The 16,012-nt window shown below is 47.8% G+C and overlaps 1 protein-coding gene across 2 annotated transcripts in view; it reads left to right on the top strand.

Moving 5' to 3' along the window:
• The first annotated feature begins 678 nt into the window (after nt 1-678).
• Nucleotides 679-16,012, top strand: part of STXBP1 (syntaxin binding protein 1) — a 64,938-nt gene continuing 49,604 nt past the window's right edge. Inside the window, exon 1 of one of the 2 annotated variants that reach the window (XM_084799373.1) lies at nt 679-888. In XM_084799373.1, coding sequence (XP_084655499.1) covers nt 852-888 — 37 coding nt within the window. In that variant the 5' untranslated portion in view covers nt 679-851. The remainder of the gene's footprint in view (nt 889-16,012) is intronic. The other variant, XM_084799374.1, reaches the window with a different exon arrangement.

The following is a 16,012-nucleotide window of genomic DNA, read 5'->3' as shown; positions in this document are numbered from 1 at the left end:
TTCAATATTGCTAATTAGATTTGGACTTTGGACGTGTGGCTTTGTATCATGTCTTGTGCAGGAGTGCAAGCCCAATGTACAGAATATCAGCTTATACATAATGATGGGAAAATAACATTTATTAGTGAATGAAAGATAAATAGCACAACAGCAAGTGCCTCAGGTGTTTGTTTTTGTACCTGAAAACAAAGATTAGAAACGACGCTCTGTTATTGAGCAAATTTAGTAAAATGATGGATGAAAGGTGGGTGACACTGAGCCTAGCGCTGGGACAGGGATGGGTAAAAAGACCACAGAGACACAGGGATAGTTTCAGTGTACAGTAAGTCTATGTTGTGGCTGGGAATTGGTACAGTTAATAAGAATCTACCCTCAGAGCTCTTGGTTGGCAGGAGAAAATGGAAGGCTCCCAAAAATGCAGAAAGAGCATCACAGCCTTGCTTTCGGGAGATTCCCAGGGCCCGGGCTGCCAATGCAGAGCTGGCGAAGGGGATTTTAGGACCCTGAGCCTCGGGCGCGCGCGTAGGATGCAGGGGAGGGCGCACCCGGAGCCCATCCGCATCCTGGAGGGCGGGGCCTCACGCCGAGGTCGTGCTACGATTGGTGGAAGCGCGCGGGTGACGGTGACGGCTGGCGCGAGGCCCCGCCCCAGAGGCCCCGCCCTTCCCGCGCGCTCTGGCCGCTCGGCAGCCTCGCTCTGGCCCGAGTCGCGCCCCCGCGCCGAGTCCGCGCGTCAGTCGGTCCCGAGCGCGGCTGCGGGGCGACGGGCTGCAGACAAGCGGGGTGCGCGGCTCGGGGGAGGCGACGGTGTCGCGGGAGAAGCATCGGAACCCGGAGACTCGCAGAACGCCATGGCCCCCATTGGCCTCAAGGCGGTGGTCGGAGAGAGTAAGTGCCATCGGGGTGCTGCCCGGGGGCCGGCGGAACCCGTTATCCAGGCGCCGCCCTCCCGAGAGGGAAGCCCCTTCGGCTTCCTGCGGCCGCCAGGCTTCCCTGACTCACGCTTCTCCCAGATCCCCTCTTCATCTCAGTCCTGCTCACCCCGACGCCTCCTCGGTCGCTATTCCTCCATCTCCTCTTCATCTTCTCCCTCCTCCTCACACCCCGCCTTTATAAACATCCCATTTCCCTTTTTACCTTCATCCCTTCACCTCCATCACGCCATCTCTCCTGCTCCATCCCATCCCGTCTCTTCTCTCCCTCTTCACCCCAGACCACGTCTCTTCCTCCCCCTCCCGCGCCTTTATCCCCCTCCAGCCCACTACCCTCCTCTGGAGCATCACCCTTCGGCACCCCAACCCGTCTCCGCTGGTGGTATTCCTTTCCTACCGTCCCCTTTCCTTGCCCTCTACATTTCCAGAGCTCCCGATTCCGCTCCCTTTTTTTCTGTCTCCAGTCCCTCCCTCTTTCCCACTCTCCCTCGTGAATCGTGACGAACGAAGCCTGGCCTGCGTCCTCCTCCCTCCCTGCCTCCCTCTCCCGGGAGCAGGGCGCTGTCCCCGCCTGCAGAGACCCACCTGGGAGCGGCTGGGCGCGCGCCGCCGGGGCCACTCCTGTCGGCAGGGGAGGGGACACGAGGTTTTCCTCCCGCGGGGCTCTCTCCGCCTCCCCTTCCCGGGGCTGGACTTCAAGGGCGGGGTCTTAGCGGGGTCCCGAACCCTTCGAAATCCCAAGGGAGACGGGAAGCGTTTCTGAGTGCCGCGGGAGGAGTGGCCCCAGCCAGCCAGCGCCGCAGTCTGCAGTCTTGCTGCTTGTGGGACTCGGGTCCCCGGGCGTCGCTGCAGGGAAGATATGATTGTTTATGGGTTTGCATGAAAGACACAGCAGGCATTTAACATTTTATTTTAAGATTTACTTTTATATTGGATGGTGATCGTCGAAGTGAGGGCGGGCTATGGGTATTTTAAAAACGGCATTCTTAAATAAGATGGGTGACCTAGGTAGAAAACTAGCACCTCTTCAATATTTTGACACGTCTTTATAATGAAAACGTGTGAGAACTGCTGTGGCTTTCGCTATCTTTTTGGAGTAAGAGAAAATGAAAGCGCCCTTTTCCTGTAGGAGAGGTGGAAATTTACAGTTTCCTTTTTCAGTGAGCTTCTCCTATGATAGCCTGCTCCACCCCACCCCCACCTCCATCAAATGCAGCATAACTGTTGATCATCCTAACTGTCCTCCCCCTATTCGTTTGACTGGTATATGGGAATACTCTTTTGGTGGTATCTAGCCATGTGCAACCTTCCCTGATATAGTACTATATTATACTTGTATTATATATATTTGTATTATAAAAAACAAAACCCAAAATGGACACTTTTTAAAATGCTCATGCGAACACCCATGCTGTAAAGGTTATCTGAGCTGTTTTCTGAGGAGAAAACAGTGTTTAAGGCTGGAAGGATCCATAGGGATTTTCTAATGTCAACATCTTCGTTTTAACCCATGGGAAAGAAATTGAGGCTTGGAGCAGTCAAATGACTTGCTGAAGTCATTGTTAATTAAAAAAAAAAAAAAAAAGGTCCAATGTGCATTTTCTTGCAATTTAAGTAAAACCAACCTCCTTGCTTTCAATATATATACAATTTTCTACAGTACCCCCTTTTCAGGGTTTAGAGGTGTGGCCGTATTCCAGGTGTTATAATCGGATATTACATTTTGAGAGATAAAATGTCTAGTCTAGAACCTCCCCCAAGACAGTCTCTATAGCCCTGGCTGCTGACCCAGGAGGCACCGTGTAACCTAGGCTGGCTTTAAAATGATCTTAATCCCCTCCCCTCAGCGCCACAAACGAAGAGATTATGGGCGTGAGCCACCTTGTCCAGCTAATTTGTTGTTGTTTATTTGAGCGAAGGTCTCTCTTGCTCCCCAGTGCAGGCTGGCTTTGAATCATCGTACTACTCCTACCTCAGTTTACCAAAATGTTGGGATTACAGGCTTGCACCCCCACACCCAGCTCAGAAGTAAGGTTTTTGTATTCTTTTGTCAAGATCCTTGATTATGTAGGTGTCACCATAACCTCTTGCCTTGCCTCTTCTAGAAGTAAGCATCAAGATTTAAAAAAAAAAAACAGTATGCAATATGGCTAAAATTTCTCTTGAAACAAAGTGAAACTGTGGTGTACAAAAATAAACCCAGCTTTTAAAAAAATTGGTGAATGTGTGAACAGCCTTCTATTTCTGTGACAATTGAGCTAGACATGTGCTTTAGGAAAATACATCACTGAAAACTGTTTTAATGCTACCTCCTAGTTTTTGGTGGGGTTTCTACTTCGGCTTTTAGGGTGAGATGAAGATTTTTTTTTTCCTTTTCTGCTGTCCTGAGAACTGAGGCTGGAATAGCCCAGGTGCGCCGGGAGCTGGCCGAGGCTTGGGATGAGCTAAATACTGATCTCCAGCTTCTCTCTGGAGTGTACGGCGGCCACTGTCATTCTAAGCAGTGGGGAGATGGGGGGGATTGAACCTGTGGCCTCTAGTATGCTAGGCTGGAACTCTGTCCACTGAGCTACATCTGCAGCGAAAGCTATGTTTTTTAAATCCACTATGCGGGCTGGAGAGATGGCTCAGCGGTTAAGAGCACCGTCTCCTCTTCTAGAGGTCCTGAGTTCAATTCTCAGCAACCACATGGTGCCTCACAGCCATCTACAATGAGATCTTATGCCCTGTGCTCATATACATAAAATAAGTAAGTCTTTAAAAATAAAAATAAAATCCACTATGCACCAGTTTAAATGTCACCTTCATAGCCTGGTCCTCTTGGTCTATAGTCGTATAGTCATCATCTTAGTTAGGTGAGACCCTGTGACCAAAACCAACTTGGGGAGGAAAGGGGTTGTCCCTGTCACAGTTCATCACTGAAGGAAGTCGTGGCAGGGCAGGCACCTGGAGTCAGGAGCTGATGCAGAGACCATGGAGGGGTGCTGTTTACTGCCTTGCTCAGCCTGCTTTTCTCACAGAGCCCAGGAGCACCAGCCCAGGGGTGGTCCCGCCCACAGTGGGCTGGGTCCTCCCATTTAAATCAGTAAATTAAGAAAATGCTTTACAGGCTTGCCTATATAGCCCCATGTTACAGAGGCATTGCCTTTTTGTTTTTGTTTTTCGAGACAGGGTTTCTTGTGTGTAGCCTTGGCTGTCCTGGACTCGCTTTGTAGACCAGGCTGGACTCAAACTCGCAGAGATCTGACTGCCAATGTCTCCCTGAGTGCTGAGATTAAAGGCGTGTGCCACCACCACCTGGTTCAGAGGCATTTTCTTAATTGAGGATCCCTCTTCTAGCTTATGTCAAGTTGACATAAAACTAGCCAGCACAGTCACTGGCAAAATTTTTCACAAGTAAAAAGTGATCTTGTTCATTTTGCGTTTGTCTGTTTGGCGGGGAGGCCCACCTCTGAATGTTGTATCCATTTGAATGTCACAGTCTGGTTCTGTGATACGGGTTCTGGACCCCAAACTTGCAACTCAAGTTTATAATTAGCAGTTGACAAATATTTGCTGAATGAACAAATGCCATTTAGGATATGAATAAACGTAAAATAAATGTAGTTTTGAACCCCTTGCCTTCCCCTATAATCTGCCCCAGTTTAACATAGAGCCCTGCACATGTGCAGTACCAGCCCCAGTGCCTTCCTGGTCCCTTCTAAGTTAATCTCACTGGACAGCCCACAGGCTGTGGGTATAAGAAAAGAAGAGGATGGGGGCTGGAGAGATGGCTCAGAGGTTAAGGGTACTGACTGCTCCCCCAGAGGTCCTGAGTTCAATTCCCAGCAACCACATGGTGGCTCACAACCATCTATAATGAGATCTGGTGCCCTCTTCTGCCAGGCAGGCATACATGCAAGCAAAACACTGTTTACTTAATAAATAAAAATAACTCTTTCAAAAAAAATTAAAAAGTAAAATGTGATTTCTAGGGCTGGGGAGATGTCTCAGTGGAGAAAGTGCCTGCTATGCAAGCACGAAGACCTGAGTTCCGATCCCCAGCCTCAGGTGAAAGTGCCGGGTGTAGCCAAATGCGTCTGCAACCCTAGCTCGGAGGGAATGCCTGGAGGAGACAGATGGATCCCTGGAGCACAGGGCTAACCAGACTAGCAAATCTGTAGATTGTGGGGTAGAAATGATAGCAGGAGACACCTGATGTTGGATTCTGACCTCCAATTGTTTGAACAAACATTTCTTTTCAATGGCAGGTATACACACACACACACCACACACACACACAGCACACACACACACCACACAAAATATGTACATTTTTAAGAATTTTATTCTTTCATCCAGAGCGGTATTAGTACATGCTGGCTATCTCAACACCAGGGAGGCAGAGGCAGGAGGATTGCAGCAAGTTCTAGGCTACTGTAAACTGCACGAAAAGTTCCAAGCTGGTCAGGGCCATGTAATGAGACCAGCTCCCGCCCTCCCTGAAAGTGACTCCTATGGCATTTGCTGGTGTGTGTGTGTATGTGTGTGTGTGTGTGTGTGTGTGTGTGTGTGTGTATGAGTGTGTGGTGTGCGTGAGTGTGTGTGAGTATGTGTGTGAGAGTGTGTGTGTATGTGAGTGTGTGGTGTGTGTGTGAGTGTGTGTGGCAGTTGTTTCTTTTCATCACTGACTACTGTGCTGTCACATGGGTGTCCTCCATCTTCCAGGTCAAGGACCTTTGAGTTACTTCCAGTTTTGGGCAATTTACAAATAAATGTTCACCCACAGATGAAAAAGCAATTATTGCATTGATTTATTTTATTTTGTATATCTCTGTGTGTGCACGTGCTTACCATGGCACACATGTACAAGTCCAGAATTGGCATGTACATATAAACATATATTACTACCTAAATGCCTAGGGGTAGGGCTAGTGGATTGCATGAGAAGCATGTTTAACTTCGTGAGAAACTGTCACGCAGAATTCTGAAATGGCAGGACCAAATTGTTATTCCAAGCAGTGGTGCTCAAAATTTCTTGCCAGAACTTTGGAGCTTGAGGTCAGCCTGGTCTACATAACAATTTCCAGGCCAGCCTAGGCTACAGACTGAGACTCTGTCTTCTTGTGAGCTGTTGGTATTTTGAGCTGGCCATCCTGAGAGGCGGAAGTAGCTCACAGTTTCCATTTGCATTTGCTGAGAGCTTCCCCAGTGTAGTTCTGTATGCCAACAGTGAAGTGTCCAAATATTTGCTTTTGTTCTCTTCAAGGCAGGGTTGTTTATGCTATTTTTATATTAACTGGCTTTGTTTCTCAGTTTATTTATTTATTTTTCTTGTTTCCCTCCCACCCCCCAGAGACAGGGTCTCTCTGTGTAGCCTTGGCTGTCCTGGACTGGCTTTGTAGACCAGGTTAGCCTGAACTCGCTTTGTAGACCAAGCTGGCCTCAAATTCTCAGCCATCTACCTGTCTCTGCCTTCCCAAATGCTGGGATTAAAGGCATGCACCACCACGCCTGGCTTCTCAGTTTATTTCTTAACCCGGCTATCATACTATAATTGAAACTCTGTTATATTATTAAACAAGCTTCACAGCACAAGAACTGAGCATTTCTTACTCTGTTCTTAACCCTCTAAGCAAAGTTGGTTTCCTCCTAGTTTACATCCCAGAGATACTTGCACACTGTAGCTTTCCCTGTTCCAGCTCCTTCTCCTGATGTCTCTTGGACCTCTCCAATGGCCGAATCCCCTACTTCCTTTCCTATCTAGCAGGAAGTCCAGCCCTATTCTCTCCCTGCTCAGTGATTGGCTGTATGCTGCTTTATTGGCATATTAGGGGACAAGTGGGGAGCAGTGTTTACATAATGTTGAGACAGGACATTCTCAGAACAAGGATTGCAACCAGATATGGGGGAGGGGTACCAAAATCAACATTTGAATAACTTTATGCCTACACAGGGCTTCTCTGTGTAGCTCTGGCTGTCCTGGAACTCATTTTATAGACCAGTCTGACCTTGTCACAGTGATCCACCTGCCTCCACCTCCAGAGTGCTGTGCTGGGATTAAAGGCTTGTGCCGTCACTGCCTGGCAAATATTTGCATTTTTCATTAGGATGTTTGTTTTCCTACTATTGGGTCTTTACATATATATTAGTCATGTGATTGGCAATGTCTTCTCTCTTCTGTGATTTTATCTTTTTCATTCTCAGTGTTTTCTAAAGAGCAGAACTCTATGGCCTGGTGCAGTGGCACATGCCTTTTATCGCAGTACACGGGAGACAGAGGCAGGCAGATCTCTGTGAATTCGAGGCCAGCTTGGTCTACAGAGTGAGTCCAGGACAGCCAGGGCTACATAGAGAAAACCTGATTTGAAGAAAAAAATCCAAGAGCAGAAGTTTGTCAAGAGCAGAAGTTTGTTTTGTTTTTTTTTTTAATTTTTAATTTTTTAAAAAAGATTTATTTATTTATTTCATATACAGTGTTCTGCCTGCATGTACACCTGTACACCAGAAGAGGAAACCAGATCTCACGTAGATGGTCATAAGCCAGCATGTGGTTGCTGGAAAATGAACTCAGGACCTCTGGAAGAGCCGACAGTGCTCTTAACCTCTGAGCCATCTCTCCAGCCCATCTTTTTTTTTTAAAAAAGATTTATTTATTATTTATGCAATATCCTGCCTGCATGTATGCCTGCATGTCAGAAGAGGGCATCAGATCACATTATAGATGGTTGTGAGCCACTATGTGGGTGCTGGGAATTGAACTCAGGACCTTTGGAAGAGCAGTCAGTGCTCTTAACTTCTGAGCCATCTCTCCAGCCCCAAGGAGTTCTTAATGTTGATTATCACATTTTTCTTATGGATTTTTTTTTTTAGATTTATTTATTTATTTATGAGTACAGTGCTATCTGCACATATACCTGCATGCCAGAAGAGGGCACAAGATCACATTATAGATGCTTGTAAGCCACCATGTGGTTGCTGGGAATTGAATTCATGACCTCTGGAAGAGCAGCCAGTGCTCTTAACAGCTGAGGCATCTCTCTAGTCTTTTCTTATAGATTCTTATTTGCTTCCCAAGAAAGCTCTGTCTAGATGAAGTTCATAAAGATTTCTCCCTAAGTTCTCTTCTAAACGTTTTTACCATTTGAGGTATTTACTTTATTTAGATTTGAGTAATTTTGAGTTAAATTTTATACAACATGTGAAGTATAGTCCAGGTTTATTTTATCTCTTGTATTTAAACGTCCAGTTGTCTCCGCACCACTGAACTGTCCTTGGGTCCTTGGTGACATCATCTGGGTGGGCCTGGCCTGGACATTCTGCCCTGTGTGTGTGCTGCATGACCATTTCCATCAGCACCTGCTCTCCTAAGTGTCTCAGCTTTACCGTAGGTGTGGGAGCCCGCCCACACCGTGACTCGGCTTTACCGTAGGAGCCCGCCCGCACCGTGATTCTTCCCAGTTTGCTCCTTCGTCATTTTGCTTTATTCCCTTACCGGCACACATCTCGGAATCAGCTGGTTGATTTCCGTTAAAAACTGGAATTTTTATTGTAATTGTGTTGACTCTGAGGGAGATTTGACATCTGAACAACTTTTCCTAGTTGAGTTTATTTGCTATATTGCAGTGTGTCTATCTAAATTCTTTGTTTCACAAATAAGAGAGCACACGCCATGAAACAGAGAATCCCAGAATACATGGCAAATTTATAACAATTAATTGTGTTTCCCTAAATTAGCAATGAATGACTAGAAAGTCAAATATGGGGCTGAAGAGATGGCTCAGAGGTTAAGAGCACTGGCTACACTTCCAAAGGTTCTGAGTTCAATTCCCAGCAACCATATGATGGCTCACAACCATCTGTAGTGAGATCGGTGCCCTCTTCTGGTGTGCAGGCATTACATGCAGACAGAACACTATGTACATTTAAAAAAAAATCTTAGGGAAAAAAAGTCATGTCTGGAGGTCTGGTCTATGGAGCTGGGAGAGGCACTGAGTGCTGGGGCACTTCCCTCACATCTGGAAGGCTCAGGACTAGGTTTCCAGTGTAGCCTTCTGCCCTTAGGTATAAATCTAGCAATATTTTGCAGATCTGTGTGTTGAAAGCCATAAATCCGAGGGCTAGAGCAATGGCTCAGAGGTTAAGAGCACTGGCTATTCTTCCAAAGGTCCTGAGTTCAATTCCCAGCAACCACATGGTGGCTCATAACCATCTATAATGTGATCTAATGTCCTCTTCTGGCGTTCAGGTGTACATGCAGGCAGAGCAATGTATAAGTAGTAAATAAATCTTTAAAACAACAACAATCCATAACAAAAGAAATCCAAGAAGGCATAAATAGGTATACCATATTCATGGATTGAGAACTGTCACTTTTATTTACTTTTTGAAATGTCCTCAAATTCTCTCTGTATTACAGCAATTTCTTAGCTGTGTAGCACCTCAGTATTGAACTGGATTTCTTGTTTTTACATTTATTTCAAAGGGGAACTTGTGGTAGTCAGGTCTCTCCTTCCACCTTGTTGGTTGGGGATTGAACTCAGGGTGTCAGCCTCGGGGGACAAACACCTGCTGAGCCAGCTTGCCAGCACTCAGACTGTAACTTTCTGAAGAACCTCCAAAGCAGCTGCAGGGCCTCACCTTTCCTCTAGGTGTCTGAGGGCTCTCGTTGTACAAATTCCTCAATTCCTGGCCAGGCTTGCTGCCTCCTCTCCTCTGCTCTTCCCTCCTTCCTTCCTTTGAAGGATCTTTTTATTAGTTACAGGCTAAACTCAATTCCTTTACTTTCTTTCTTTTTTTCTTTTTCTTTTCTTTCTTTCTTTTCTTTTTTTTTAGGCAGGGTTTCTCTGTGTAACCTTGGCTGACCTGGACTTGCTTTGTAGACCAGGCTGGCCTCAAACTGATAGCGATCCTCCTGCCTCTGCCTCCCGAGTGCTGGGATTAAAGGCATGTGCCACCACGCCTGGCCCGTGTGAGTATCTTTTATTACACTTTGGAATACTAGGGTTCAGGGAGGTGGTAAAATGGCAATGGAGAATTTGGGTATCTGGTCTCCCCAAATTACCTGCCGCTCTACCCTTGATCTTTAATGAATTTATCAGGCCAATTTTTATAGTTTCCACTGGCAATTCAGCATCCTTAAATTGTGCACTGTGGTCCTGAGCTTGCCCTAGGAAAACTGTGTCAGGAAGGCCACCAGCTTTGGGGCTGAGCAGCAGGACCCGGGTCTTCCTAAGGGCATGTGGGTGGAGTTAAGCACTGTGAAGTGCTACCGAGAATGCTGTTTCCAGGATGGATCTTTAATGTAAACATCTTTTAATGCTTTTCCTCCAAGCTGTGAAGCTGAGCCTAGGCCATTTGATACATAGCTGGTACCCCGCCCCCCCCCCCAACCTGACTGTCGTCAGCAGAGAACTGTCAATCATTAGCCTCTCCGCAATCTGCCAGATTCTCATCATGGCAGCCCAGTTGCTTTGAACAGTTCACAGAAACTTTAGCAAACTCTTCCTTAGGAGGTTTTGCTTTAGTCACAGCTTCTCCAGACAACTTGCAAGAAAGAACAGAAATAGGTTCTGCTCTGGCAAGCCTCTGTGAATTCTGCAAGACCCTGTGTGAGCTGTTCTCATTTAGGGCCGGAGGGGAGCCTGGCTGTGAAGGTCCAGGTTCAAAGTGGTCTCCAGAAGTCAGTCTTTCTGTAGTGGCCTTTGGAGATCTCAGAAAACCCAAGGGGCATTGAGTGAAGCTGGATTTCACTCAGTGACCGCCAAGGGCCCTTGGAACCGAGCGCCTTTGTTCATTCAGCCACCACATAGACAGCCTATCGGTGCTAGAAGCTGTGCAGTAGGTGTTGGGTGAGGGAACCTGCTCCTCCTGCCTTGACCGTCACAGTGCTAGGACTATAGGCCTGTGTCACCAGGGCCCAGCTAGACCTACTTCTTGTGGGGTCCAAGTAGCACAGCAATGCCCTGTCCTGACTGGGACTCTGGATAATGTTGAGGCCCATGGGAAACAAGTGAGGACAAGGAGACCTGGAAAAGGAAGAGCTAGCCGTGCAGGAGGTAGTGTCTGTGGGGCCTGAGTAAGGCAGGCAAAGGAAAACCTGGATTTGGCAAGAAAGAGGGACCCCATAAGTGAGAATTCTGGAATTTTGGTTTCTTTAAAAAGCACAGAAATAGAGAGCCAGGTGTGGTGGCGCCCGCCTGTAATCTCAGCACTGGAGGAGGCAGAGGCAGGCAGATCTCTGAGTTCAAGGCCAGGCTAGTCTATAAAGCGAGTCCTGGACAGCCAGAACTACACAGAGAAACCATGTCTAAGGAAAAATTAAAAAAAAGACAAAACCCCCACAGAAATATTATAAGAACATGTGTTTGTTTTAATCCCAGATGTGGGGATGTGGGACTGTCTCAGACTGTCCGCAGCAGCTGACTGTGATCTGCCTTGTCCTCTAGCACAGGTGCGGTTTTGCCAGCTGCCTATAGATTCTGCGATTGTGTGACATTTGGAATTCTGGGCCCCAAGAGGTGGGATTAGTGGTTGTTGGTTGTTTAGGGAGATTGCTTGCTGTTTGTTAGTAGCCGTGGTCAAAGAAGAAACAAAAGGAAAGAAATGAGATTCAGGGATTTTCCTATTTCCTTTCTCCCCTCTTTCTTTGTTTCTCTCCTATCTTGTGTTAGGGGATGAAACCGAAGCAGGGGACAAAGGGTGGGAAAAACAAGAACCCACAAAGTAGCAAAGGCCGCTACAGGACCCAGTATAGTTTGGCTGGGGAAGGGAAGACAGCGAGGAACTGGCGGAGTGCTAGAGTTCCGTCCTTAGCCTTTTGGGGTTTGAACACTCTTTTTATTGTGTTTATTTTTTGTGATGGGAAGGGCCATGTAGTGTGTAGGGGTTAGAGGACACCCTGCGGGAGTCGGTTTTCTTCTTCCATCATGAAGATCCTGGGGATGGGACACAGGACGTCATGCTTGGTGGCACACTCCTTTGCCCACTGAGCCATCTCCCTGGACCTTTTGTTGTTTTTCAGAAGCCCTGAAGACCCCATGAAGACCGTTAAGTCAGTGGGAGACTGGTTAGAATAGCTTAAAAAGTGCCCTGCTTCTCTGTGGAGATGGGCTGGGAGGCAGTGAGTTAGGGGCTGTGGTGGTGTCCTGGCCCTGACAATATTTGGGAGGCTAGTAACCTAAGTCTGAGGCAGAGCAGGGGGTGGGAGAGATAGGCGAGCTGGGAGAAGTCTTACAGGTGTTGAATGGCCATTGGATGAGAAGAGAGGGTGGGAAACCAGTCCTGATTTAGAACTTTCCAGCAAGTCCTAAGGTCATCTTGTTCAATGTGAGACAAAGGGCAAGAGAAACAGCAGATTCCGGGGGAACATTAGCTTCCCTAGGCACCTATGCACTGTCCACCCCCCACCCCACCCCCTCTTCCATTACCCCCTCCCCCTCCCCCTCCCCCCGCAAGAATGTGCCAAGAGGCAGTGGGTGGGGCTATCAGAGATCAGGGAGAAATCAAGATGGAGGTCAGGCTGTGTGGGCCATTAGATGACCTAAGCTGGAGGGGACAGTCAGACAGTTGAGAGGATGGGAAATGTGGAAGAATGAGAGAGACACTGACAGTGACTGATAGGCCCAGGCAGAGCAGCCAGAAGGCTTGAGAGTCAGCAGCGAGGCCGACCTGTCAAGCAAGCAAGGGGCCCTTGCAGCTTAATTCTCCGTGACCTTGAGCCAGCTGCAGTTCTCAGCTCAGGGGCAAGCCTGCACGCTCCAGCGAGGGGGCGCTGTAGCTGGACCAAGAGAGGTGCTCGCCTCTTGGTGTTTCCCAGGTATTGGCATCAATAGCTGCCCATGCTGACTTCACTGCTCCTGGTGCCTGGGGGAGGAAGTGTGGATGTGTCTCAGTGTGTGGAAAGGCAGCGTTTGTGCTATGTTAAACATGGCGTCAGACTCTGGGGCTCTGGGAGGCATCTGAGAAACCACCCCAAGTCTGGACTCTTCCCCAGAGCAGGGGACTCAGGTCGTTTTGTCTGTTGGGTGAATCACCTCCCCAGGCCTTTTCCTTCTTTGTGACTTGCAGGGACAGACAGCACCGTACTCGTGTTCCATGCCAGCACAGACTCACAAGGACAAGCCAGAGCCAGGAGGACTGCCAGAAAGGCAGCTTACGCTGAGCGTAGACACAGCGGTGGGTTTTCTCACTCAGCGCTATGAGCTTCCTGTAATGGCAGGAGGAGGCACGGGGCTGCTGCAGCCAGACAGCCTGAGGGAAGCAGGACCTTACAGCTGTAGGTGCTTTTCAGGGATGACGAGTGACCAAGCCCTGGGGAGGTCTTCTGAGGTGACCTAGGTGTTAGTGTAGCCAGGAGGGCACTCAGAGACAAGCCCCCCTCTTCTCAGGAGAGAAAAGAAGCATGGGAGCTGGGCAGGGTGTTCTCTGAAGTGGGGTCTTGTACCTCTGTGGTCTTTAAACAGTAGGCCGCTAAGGGCAAGCCTTTGTAATTACTCAGCATTTAAGAGTGTTAGCCACTTGGGCTGGAGAGATGGCTCAGTGGTTAAGAGCACAGTCTGCTCTTCCAGAGGTCATGAGTTCAATTCCCAGCAACCACATGGCGGCTCACAACCATAAATGTGATCTGATGTCCTCCTCTGCCTGCAGATGTACATGCAGGCAGAGCACTGTATACATAATAATAAATAAATAAATTCTAAAAAAAAAAAGTGTTAGCCACTAAACCCAAGTGTATGTGTGTGCTGCGGCATGAACACAACCCGTGCTAAATAAATAAATAAATAAATAAATAAATAAATAAATGTTTAAGAAAATGACTCAGGGCCGAGCGTGGTGATGCACACACTGGGAAGGCAGAGGCAGGCTGGTCTACAAAGCAAGCCCAGGACAGCCAGGGATACACAGAGAAACCCTGTCTCCAAAAGCCAAAAAAGAAAGAAAGAAAGAAAATGACTCAGCCTGCAGGCTCATCTTGTTCGCGCATAAAGGCTGCTCCCTGGAATCTATTTTTTATTTTTGTTTCGGTTTTGTTTTTCAAGACAGAGTGTCTCTGTGTAGCCTTGGCTGTCCTGGACTCACTTTGTAGACCAGGCTGGCCTCGAACTCACAGCGATCCGTCTGCCTCTGCCTCCCGAGTGCTGGGATTAAAGGTGTGTGCCCCCACGCCCGGCTGTTCCCTGGGATCTGAAGATGAAGCTGTCATGGCTTTCCTTAGGTATTCTCAGGGGTTGCCTGCTGGGAAAGCACCCTAAATAGCCTCTGGGTGCCTCTCTCTCTGGGAACCTCGGCCATTTGCGTGTCCCACCTCATGGTGCTCAGTCTTTCTTTTCTTTCCAATCATCTGTCTGCGTTTTCTAGGAGGTTTCCTCAAAATCCCTCAAATTTATCATTCTATTTCTCTGCGTAAGTTTTTGTTTCTACTCTCATAGCCTTTCTAAATTCCAAGTAGTTTCCTCTTTTTTTTTTTTTTATGACTCTAAAGTCTTGACTCATGGATGCAGTAATTTTTACATCTTCCTCTTTAAACACACACACACACACACACACACACACACACACACACACACACACCCCTCACTTTGATTTTCTTCCTCTTCTTCCTCCTCCTCCTTCTTTTTGGTGGTAGTTTTATTTGTTGTAGTGTCTGTTTTCCATGCAGGAATTTTTCCTCAGATGTTCAGCAAACTGTGCTGTCTGCTTATGATTAAGAGTGGGAGACGCAGACAGCAGTTGGGAGCTTCCAGCCTGGATCAGATGTTTTGTTGAGGGACCCCCAAATCAGTGCCTTTTTCTCCTTAGTCCCCACAAAGTGTCCTCCTGCCTGACTCCACAGTCTAGTGACAGGAATTCTGGAAATTGAGTGGGTGAAAAAGACTGGCGATAAGAAGGGGATTTTCTTTCTTTTTCTTCCTTTCTTTGGTTTTATCCCTGAGACAGGGTTTCTCTGTGTAGCCCTGGCTGTCCTGGAACTCACTTTGTAGACCAGGCTGGCCTCGAACTCACAGATCTGCCTGTCTCCCCTGCCAAGTGCTGACACTGAAGGCACACACCACCACTGTCTGACAGGAAGAGGATTCTTGACAAGCTGGTGTGTGTGGCTCCTTTGGTTCTCCTTTTCCGAGTTGAGGCCTGTAGTGAGAATTCTGGAACTTTGGTGCTCTAACAGAGGCGTGGTTTTCCAGCTGCAGATAGTTTCTGTGATTGTGTGACACTTGGAGTTCTGGGAATTTTTCAGAGGGCGTCTACTTGCTAGCTCCCGGATAGGTGGGGTTGGTGGTCATTCAGAGAGGTTGATGGAGGTGTGTTAGAAGTTGTGCTCAAGAAGAATTAAAGAAATTACATTCAGCCCTCTCTCCCCCCCTCTCTCTTTCCTCTCTCCTCGCTTCTCTCCTGTCTAGTGATAGAGGGTGAAATCGGGGTGGGGGATAAAGGGTAGGAAAAAGAAGAACCCACAGGGGCTGGAGAGATGGCTCACAGGTTAAGAGCACTGGCTGTTCTTCCAGACGTCCTGAGTTCAATTCCCAGCAACCATGTGGAGGCTCATAACCATCTCTAAGATCTGGTGCCTTCTTTTGGTATGCAGGAGTACATGCAGGCAGAACACTGTATACATAATAAATAAATAAGTCTTTAAAACAAACAAACAAACCCACAAAGCAACAAAAGATCAACAAGAGAGACCCATACGTCTTAGGTTCTCCAGGCCAAAGGGAAGCAGCACTGTTTAGCCATGTTGGAGGTGTGTGACTCCCCAGCTGTGGACAGTGGGGAAAGGTACTGGGGGCGTAAGCACTTTTCACACACAGTCAGCCCATGCACCTCACTCGTGCCTGTTTCCTTTCAAGTTCTACAGACATTGCACGCTGCGCGCTGCCAGCTCCTAAAGCCTCCGAGGGTCAGGACAGACTGACACGCTTGGATGGACTTAGCTTCCGTGGGTGCAAAGCAGCTAGCATGTCTGCTGTAAAATGAGGTATCAGTCAGGAGAACTGCATCCTAGGAAAGAAAAAGGGAAGTGGCCATCAGAGGCTGGGCTCCACCACACCCTGCTAACAGCCAGTGATAGGCCTTTGGGCCACTATTTTTTTTTTCTCTTTCTC

The sequence above is a fragment of the Acomys minous genome (genome assembly GCF_964271855.1).
Source record: "Acomys minous genome assembly, chromosome: 10".
Taxonomy (NCBI): Eukaryota; Metazoa; Chordata; class Mammalia; order Rodentia; family Muridae; genus Acomys; species Acomys minous.
This window is presented reverse-complemented; position numbering and strand designations above follow the sequence as displayed.